At 45.5% G+C, this 9,583-nt stretch overlaps 2 protein-coding genes across 2 annotated transcripts; both read left to right on the top strand.

Moving 5' to 3' along the window:
• The first annotated feature begins 249 nt into the window (after nucleotides 1-249).
• Nucleotides 250-1,582, top strand: LOC130691968 (general transcription factor IIE subunit 2-like). The gene is made up of 5 exons (XM_057515018.1): nucleotides 250-408; nucleotides 479-583; nucleotides 635-797; nucleotides 864-1,064; nucleotides 1,141-1,582. Exons 1-5 carry the CDS (start codon nucleotides 347-349, stop codon nucleotides 1,453-1,455), a joined length of 846 nt encoding a protein of 281 aa, XP_057371001.1. The 5' UTR covers nucleotides 250-346; the 3' UTR covers nucleotides 1,456-1,582.
• Nucleotides 1,583-5,930: 4,348 nt separating this feature from the next.
• On the top strand, nucleotides 5,931-9,379 carry LOC130691956 (forkhead box C1-A-like). Its single transcript, XM_057515001.2, has one exon. It carries the CDS (start codon nucleotides 6,295-6,297, stop codon nucleotides 8,893-8,895), a length of 2,601 nt encoding a protein of 866 aa, XP_057370984.1. The 5' UTR covers nucleotides 5,931-6,294; the 3' UTR covers nucleotides 8,896-9,379.
• The last annotated feature ends 204 nt before the right edge of the window (nucleotides 9,380-9,583 follow it).

Here is a 9,583-nt window from a genome sequence, read left to right on the forward strand (position 1 = left end):
ATAGATAGATAAACAATATAAAAGTTTTCTGGTTATTGAGAAAGCTTTGGTAAGCTTTGACCATCATCTGCACCATTGGCTTGGTTAAAAATTTTTGGGAAAACGTTTGTTCTATTTAGTCGATGATATGTCATATTTTTCAAAACAAAAACCGATAACAGCCGATCTGAACTGATTGACATAAAAAGAAGGAAAATGTTATGCTAATTCGATGCGACAACGTTGCTTTTACCTTATTATTATTTCGTGCTAGTTTAGAATTGCAGTAGTTGTTTTCTTTAAGACGTTTCGTAACCTATTAATTTGTTCTTTTGCAATATTTTTCGACAATAAAAACATTCGGAATATGGATCCCGCATTACTTCGTGAACGCGAGGCTTTTAAGAAGAGAGCACTTGCCACACCAGTGTAAGTACATAAAAATTTGGGAAACTGTATTATCTCAGGATAGTCACCCAACTGTGCTTGTGCTTTTTAGGGTTGAAAATAAAAAGAAAAAAGAAGTGACAGAGGATGAAACAAAAAAGAAACCAAAAGCACCACCAAAATCCACTGCTGTGGCACCCCGGATAGATGCTACAAAGTAAGCCTCAAAATTCTTATGTAGGACAATCATTAATTTCATATCATTTAGCTACAAGCATATGTCAGGGAGCTCCCAATATAAATTTGGTGTATTAGCCAAAATTGTGAAGCACTTGAAAACGTTACACCAGGATGGCGCTGACCATGCATTAACTTTAGAAGACATCCTTGATGAAACTAATCAACTTGATGTTGGTATGAAAATTTCACAGGTAATATATTTATGGTAAGCTAGCTGTAAAACCCATACATGCTGCAGATGTGTTCTTGAAAAATAGTGGTTGAGAACCGAAGCTTTGGCTAGCAATCCAAAGATTGAGGTGACCTCTGATGGAAGGTACATGTTCAAGCCACCTTACAGAATCAGGGACCGCAAGGGTCTACTGAAGCTCTTAAGACAAACTGATCTAAAAGGCTTTGGAGGTATTCTTCTGGATGACATTCAAGAATCCTTACCGAACCACGAAAAGATTTTGAAAGTATGTTGTGTCCCTTTTACTTCAATCTTTTAGTGCTTGCGTAAAAACAAAGTATTAATACTGAGGCTCTTTTCAGATACTGGACAAAGATATTGTCTACATCACCAGGCCCATTGATAAGAAGAAAATACTGTTTTACAACGATAAGACGGCCCACATGCCGATCGATGAAGAATTCCAGAAGCTTTGGCGATCAGTTGCCGTTGATGGAATTGATGACAATAAAATTGAAGAATATTTAGAGAAGCAAGGCATTCGTTCAATGCAGGACACTAGCCTGAAAGTCATGCCCAAGGTAAATCTCAAACGAAAAGCTGCAGCCAAGAAGCGTACGTTTAAGAAACCTCGTGACAATGAACATCTCAAAGAAATTTTGCAAGAATATGAATAATCGTGAAATCATTTCATACCCGCATTGATGACATTTTAATCGGTATTTTACAAGAAAACGCAGAACCGAAGATTTGAAGCAAAAAAAAAAATAATAAAACACCTCAATAAAAATCGTGTTCCTAAAACTTTTACAATTATACCTAATAATTTATTACCTAATAACGGGAATGCAAAAAAGGGGATGGGCCACTACAGTGGGCGTCTTAGTAGACAGAGGGAAAAATTGTTAAATGCAAAAAAAAAGATATATATAAATAATATAACAATAAGGACTCGAACCCGTGAAATCAGCATGGCAGCCGCCAACTATGCTAGAGCGCCATATTCCAATTGCCGTGCTATGTATTAAGCTGCCTATTTGAATAGGTGACACTGAAAGCAAAATTTGGTTGGGATGTGCGGTCCTGGCACAGTGGTTATCACCCACGCTTTGTATTCTGTAGTCCCCGGGTTCAAATCCCGCCACCGCCAATTTCCAAGCCCTCCCGTCCCTCCATCTCCTCCCACCACCCTCCCTCCCACCTCCAATTCATCATTCAAGATTCTACGGATACGGAAGATTCTTCATCACATCGGATTCTCTTCGAATTACGCAAGATTCTACATTCTCATCGCTTCGGACATCATCTACATAAAGCTTCAAGAAAGAAGAGCCATGCCTACTATAAAGGGGCTGAAATGGCACCACACTAAAAAAAAAACACACACATACACCTACACATACAGACGTTATCGATCTGTAGTACCGTTCACTACACGTTAAAGATCGACCCACAAACTGAAGGTGGAGAAGAGGTGATCGTAGATTGTAGGTTGTTCGTAAGTTCTCCCCATGGCCTGAAAGACGGTTCATGGATGCTGGCAGCTAATCATCGAGATATGTGACCCTCTTCGATACCCATAAGTTTTTGTTTTCCTTACTGTGCGATGATGACCAAGATGCATAAAATGATAAAAGACAATAAAAAATCCGTCCACTTACAAACCATTTATTCTTCCTCCATGTTTATTTGTTCATTGAACGGCTGATGTTTGACATTCTGCTATATCCTATCGGTGGAATGTACATCGTATCTTACACGCCCCCATATCTTAACATTAGGCCCCGGATCGAGCTCACCATGTACAAAATATCGAAATCTACTACAAATATCATCGCGTTCTTTCATAGCATAAAACTTAAGTTGAACAAGATGAAAATGCCTTTTAATTTTAGTATGGTTGGCTTCAACTATGTTAAAAAACGACTGTCTGCAAGAGCGTGTGTATATACTCTGACGCCAAAGTGAACGAGGGAGCAATTCGTTTGACGAGGTCGACGTGCCTAGGACAAGATCCACCTGGGTATATTAGGCTGGCCAAACCCATTCCAACAAGAGCTGTCAGTTTGCCTTTTGTGTATATCTAAGTGTGCGTACATGTGGGCAAAAAAAAAAAGGCTGAGAGTCGGCGAGATATAGAGCTAGCAAGGAAATGAGTGGAAGGCCGGGGAACAAAGAAAAGAGTTAAAAAAAAACAAAAGAGAGAAACATAAAAAAAAGCGGACAGCAGTAGAAGAAAACATTTGAGAAACAAGAGCGAGCAAAAGAGAGGACTATTTGGTTGTATATATTTGTTCTTATCGCTTCCTCGGTGGCCTGTCGTGTACACGAAAGCTACTGAAGCATAGTTTCCACACACGAGTATTTTTATCGCTGGTAGTACGGATGCTAAACGTCATTTTAAAAATAGGGTAGTGTGTCAATAACATTTCGAGGTCTTTGGCTACTACATCGATAACAAAGTAACATCACTTGTTTAGAGTATATGAACGCCGGACTGCCCGATCATTCTGATAATACGTTCAATTTTTCAATTCGTATAGGCTTATGTAAATCATACGTTTCATCATAAGGTTGCTCAGCCAATGCGGAGCAGGCTGCACGGATCGATGAGCGCCAACTAGATTTCAAGAAAATGAAAACATCTTTGCGGTGTAGTGAATTTTGAGGCGACGAAGCGACAGCGTTGCATATCAATTCACTTAATGGTAGCTTGGTTTATAATTTACAGTTCACGCAGAGTCTCTCTGAGATTATTGCTGGCTTTCCCAATGCCACAGCCTCAAGATATCCCCCTGTCGCACGTAATGGAGGAGACTGATGATGAGGCATGAAGAGCATCGCCCGAGAGATATATAGACGGCTACGCTTAAGAACGCATCAACGTAACGGCTAATTTATGTACTGTTGGGGCATCTGTTGATCTCTTGGCAAGGCATGCCAGTTTCGTAGCCAACATGCTAGACGTTTTTTTTCTTTTAGCTCGTGATTGTCACCCTCTTATTGCGTTAATATATGCAAACCAACCGAAGGTATTAACTGCTACGGTTTATAAGTCGCTTTCATCTATAATCTGCATACAACCCGACGGCTGGGCGACGTCACTGGCGATTGACAAGTGATTGACAAATTCCACTATCTGTGGCCGCCCAGCGAATTTATGCACAGACACCCACCTCTCTCCTTGTTATAATTCGGCCTTCTATACAAGCTCATTTGCATAATGATTGAATAGAAACATAATGAAGTATCATTTTAGATTTTTTTCTTGTGGCTTTTCATAATAAGAGATGGGAATAATGAACTCGTGCTTGGTTCCAATCGATAGCTATTATGGACGCTTACTCTCTTATACGTAAGCCACACTATGATTTCTATATTGAAATCGCCAAAAAATGTAAAAAAAAAAAAAAAAACATTCGGAGAGCTCGATACTTCAAAGTCAGCCAAATGGGGAAGAAGAAACGATTGATTGAATTCAGAGAAACGTGACAATATAAACGTGTTACAAATCTATATAGAATCACACACACAGCTGCACGCAGTATAAATATATCCATGTGTTGGGATTGCGGCGGAGCCATCATCCGCAGCAAATCAATGAGGATGAGATTCTTGAATACATTAAAAAAGACAGCCTCAGCACTCTTGTTCATGTGCTGTATTATATTTGTTGTTTAGATAGCTTACCGAGAATGGGAAAAGGAGTGATAGAGCTCTCTCCGATAATCTGTCGGAGCAAAGCGGCAGCTATGTGGCTCTCCCTCCCATTTATATATGCATCACGTCTCAATACATTTTGCCTATCTATATATAGCCCTATATAGATCTATTTTGTTGGCCACGCTACACAGCATATGTCTTTCACGTTTTTTTTTTTCATATACAGATAAATAGAGATGTAACGCGTCTGAGTCTGATGCGCATATCCGAATGAATGCGACCCTTTAAAAAAAAAAAAACGGATGTTGATTTTTCCATCTCTAAATCGTGGGGGTATTGTGTCCTCCTGTTGCAACAGCAGGCCAAACATACAGAGGTGGTCAAGTGTTTCTTTACGGGAACCTACTGGATGGGCGTGATGAATCTGAATGCAGCCCAACCCGAAGTTGAGTTGCCATCTTTTTTTTTAAATATTTATTTCCAAGTGAGAGAGAGGGGGAGGCATCTTGAGCATTTATCGAATATATAAGCACAAGAATAATATGAAGCACTAACCATTTCGGGCCCGACAAAATCAACAGAAAAACGAGGCATCTAAGCAATAGATAGTTATGTCCTTATTGTCAACCTTTATCTATAGCCCTTTTTTTTTCTTGTTCCCTCTTTGCAGTCTCTTCTCTACGGCTGAAATAACAACGAGAAAATAGAAGCGGCGGTCGTGAAGGCGGCGGCTTTCCGATGGAGGCTGATGGGCCTGGCAATATATTTATAAGAGGCGCTGGGGTTAGGTTTTAGGAGTTATATATCCACTATATGCTACACACAACAGCATAAGTATACATATATATCGGGGCCGAGGCGATGAGCTTGCTACACACACACAGAGAGGGGGGGGGGGGTGTTGTTATTAGAAAGGATGCGGAATAGGATTGAGGATGAGAGGGACTTCCTGACCCGCTTCTTTTTGAGTGCTGCTGCTTCAAGAGAAAAAAAAGGGAGGAGAGAAAACGTGTGTTGGATGAAAAGAGAAAATCCCATCGCTTCTACCAGAAAATTCTTGTGTGTGGATGATGGGGGGGGGGGGCAGTCTATACGGACGGATTGGCCTTTGGCTGCAATACACTTCCTTTTCCACTCGGGCGTTCGCGGCTATAAGCTGCCTCTTGTTGTATTCAATGGCTGTGTTGAAGAGGCCACTCTAGATAAGGTCGTGATGATGAATTTCTGCCTCCCTTTTCTCGCCCATCCTCCGCGCTCCATCGAACGGCGTCGCCATTCCTCGATCAAGAGCGGATGACATGGCGGACTGGCAAATGAAATTGGGCGGAGCCTTCCGCTCTGCCCGTCGCTTTTATTGGTGTTCAAAGGGACGATGGAGAGCCAATCGGCTGGCAGGCATTCAACGAGGTAGGAGGAGAGTAAAAAGAACTGACAGTCACGTTCCAGCGTTAGCAACACCAGCCGCTTGGATCGAATGTTGTGCTGGCCCTTCGTGGCCTAACCAGTGCCAGTCTTGTTGATCTTAGAGCTTGGACCGGCCGGGCAGAGAAGAGTCTCTTCGTTTTTTGAACCGACTGTCTCTCTAAACTTCTAACGTGTGTACGATTTCAAATTCCGCCGCGTGAACAATTCAAGCGCATTCTCCTTTTCCCTCGTCATATTTCCGATTGGATACTTAAAAATTAAAGAAAAACAGTTTCTCATGTGTCGCATTTGATGGACCCGGAGTGTAGTGGAAAACGACACACATTTAGGCCTGCAATTTTTCACGCCTGAAATAAAACAAGTTTTTGCTATAATTAAAGGCCTCAGTCGCAGTGTATGATATCGAGTGGACTGTCATCGTCGCCGCGATGCTGTCGTCTGCATCTTCAGTGGGCGCCAGCACGGGATCTTCTTCAGCGTCCAACACGTCATCATCGACTAATATGCAACATCATCACACGTTCTTCGATCACCATCAAAACCATCATCATCATCACGCCTACTATCGGCATCATCACGCAGCTGCGGCAGCAGCAGCAGCCGCCGCAGCCGCCGCCGCCGTCGCCGTCGGGGTCCAATCGAGTGGCAATTCGAGCAGCACGGCCAACACTTCCTCAGCTCATCAGACTCCATCGGCGTGTCAATCGCCGGCTTTATCGACATCAGCCAGTTCGGCCAATGCCACTGGGTACGTGACAGGTATCAACGGAAGCGCCGGCTACGATTACGCGGCCGCAATGAGCCGATACAACCCGTACGCGGCCAGCTCGGCGGCGTACATCGGCAACGCGTCAGCCTCCGCATCGGCCGGGATGAACGGCAGCACGTCGGTCATGTCGCACCACTCTGGCGTCGGAGTCAAGGACATGGTGAAGCCGCCCTATTCGTACATAGCGCTGATCGCCATGGCCATCCAGAGCGCGGCTCCCGAGAAGAAGATCACGCTCAACGGCATCTACCAGTTCATCATGGACCGGTTCCCTTACTACAGGGAGAACAAGCAAGGCTGGCAGAATTCCATCCGCCACAATCTCTCGCTCAACGAGTGTTTCGTCAAGGTGCCGAGGGACGACAAGAAGCCGGGCAAAGGGTCCTACTGGACGCTGGATCCCGATTCCTACAACATGTTTGACAACGGCTCCTACCTGAGACGGAGGCGCCGATTCAAGAAAAAGGACGTTCTCCGAGAGAAAGACGTTGCGACAGAAGGTGGTGCAGCAACGTCTTCTTCATCGTCGGCCAGTAAGAAACAGCTGCAGCAACAACAACAACAACAACAGCATTCGATGCAGCAGAATCAGCATCACCAACAGCAATTGGATCATCAGCATTACGGGCAACAACAACAACAACACCAACAGATGATGGACATGGAAACGAAGCCTCTGCTGATGGACGTGGCCGCTGATTTGCGTTTACATCATCACGCGACGTCGTCGCCGTATTCGTACAACCCGATCTCGAGCATGATTCACTCGCAGTTGTACGCGGCAGCTCAGGCGGCCCAGCAGGCGGCCCACCAAGCCGCAGGCAATGGGGGCGTGATGTCGCCCGACCAACTGGTCGGCCGGAAATTGAAATGCGAACCGGACGACGAGTCGGAAGAAATGGAAGATGGCGGCCGCGGTGACATGGCCACGATGGATCATCACCATCACGTCAAATACGCCAACGTCGTGATGGAAACGACGGCCGTCGATTACGGCGTGAAGCATCACGCGGGAATCGCTGGCGCCAAGATGTTTGCATCATACGAGCAATCGGGTCACGGATGTTCCTCAATGACATCGGCCGAAATGAACCCGACGTCGTCGATGAACAACGCGTTCACCGTCGAGAGTCTCATGCAATTGCAACACCAACAGCAGCAGCAGCAACAACAGCAGCAACAACAACAACAGCAAAATCATCACTACGTCAATCATTTGCATCACCACCATTCTCATCATCATCCGGCGGCGGCCGTTGTGGCCAGCCTCGGCCTCCCTTATCCGGCAGCCGCAGCGGCTGCTGCTCTCTACGGCCAACAACAACAACAACAACACCAACAACAACAACACGTCACTCATTACGGGCATTCTTCATCATCGTCATCCATGTCTTCGTCATCTTCCATGTCGTCGTCTTCGACGTCGCCCTACGCGGCCAATCAACACCCGTCGAACAACAGCGCAGCGCATCCGCAGGATGAAATGAACAACGCGAGCGAGTCGGGAACAACGGCGGCCGGATTAGCGGCCGGGCTCAATCTCCAGCAGCATCATCAATTGTCGGCGGGATCACCTCCGTCATGTCTGGCCGATTATTCGCCGTCGCCGGCGTCTTCGGCGGCGTCGTCGCGCTCCCTCGGCAGCAACCCGGGCAGTTGGTACTCGCCAACGCCTACGGCTCCTCCTCCCCCTCCTCCTCCGCCGCCGCCGCCGCCGACGTCGGCCCAGCACATGACGACGTCTCCGACGCTACCGGACGCCTCGCCCAGTTTGCCGGCCGAATCGAGCAGCAGCCCGTATTCGATGCAAGGCCGGGATTCCGTCGTTTATCCGACGGTGAGCGTCTCGAGCACAGCGTCTTCATCGTCGTCTGCTGGTGCTTCTTCTTCGAGCGCGACGCGGCCCTGTGTGGTGCCCGCCGGCGGCCATCTGCTCTCCGTCGCTCAGTGCCTGCAGCAACAGCAGCAGCGTCAGGCCTCTTCGTCTGGCAGGAATAGCGGCCCAGCGGCGCATCACCACCCGTCGCCCTCCATTCATCCGTCATCTCCTTTAATTCCTTCGGCTTCAGCAGCGGCCACCGTCTTGTCGTCAACGTCGTCGCCGTCGTTGACGTCCTCGGCCGCTGTGGCTGCAGCGGCTGCAGCCGCCGCATCGTCGTCCATATCCAGCCTCAGTTTGATGACGTCTGCCATGTTTCGCGCTGGCAATCACCATCCGTTCAGCCTCTACCATCACTCGTCCGATTGTCATAAATATTAAATCATCATTCGATTCACATTGTTTTATTGGCAATGGATGGTAGCGAACCAGGAGTTAAACATTTTCTTTTATTCTGGGAATTGAATGATGTTTTCATCCCCATATAATATTCTATACCCATACGTTAAATGTGAAAACTCTATATACGTAAAAAACTGATGTTGACCGACGCTGTTTCTTTGCTTGGTAAACAATTAGTGATGGATGGGTCAATGTCTAGCCTGATTTTTACATGGTTGTGGTTGTGTGTGTGTGTGTGTGTGTGTTTTTGATTTTTTTTTTAAACATTCGGTTCTCAATCATTTTTTTTTTTTTTTTTTACTTGGCGTTCTATCTTCGTGTTTTCTTTCTCCGGCGCTGACCGAATCTCGTAACTCCTTATGTATATTTAGCCTCTACATTTTAGAATCATGTATTAGCCGCTGCGTTGTCTCAAATATACTCACTTACATTGCTGTACAGACACAGGCTGATGACCTACTAATTGAACGTGCTATTTCATTATCGCTACGATATCAAATTCTATCCGAAACTTCAATTTAACTTCGTCTTTGCGTAACGGACTGTTATATACGTATAACGTTATATACGACTGCACCCAACTAGAATTCAACATCCACGTGCCAAGCATTTTTGGGACGTGTTTGTTTACACAATGAAGGTAAAATGATGACAGTGAAAAATGCCT

Source organism: Daphnia carinata, chromosome 1 (genome assembly GCF_022539665.2).
Source record: "Daphnia carinata strain CSIRO-1 chromosome 1, CSIRO_AGI_Dcar_HiC_V3, whole genome shotgun sequence".
NCBI lineage: Eukaryota > Metazoa > Arthropoda > Branchiopoda > Diplostraca > Daphniidae > Daphnia > Daphnia carinata.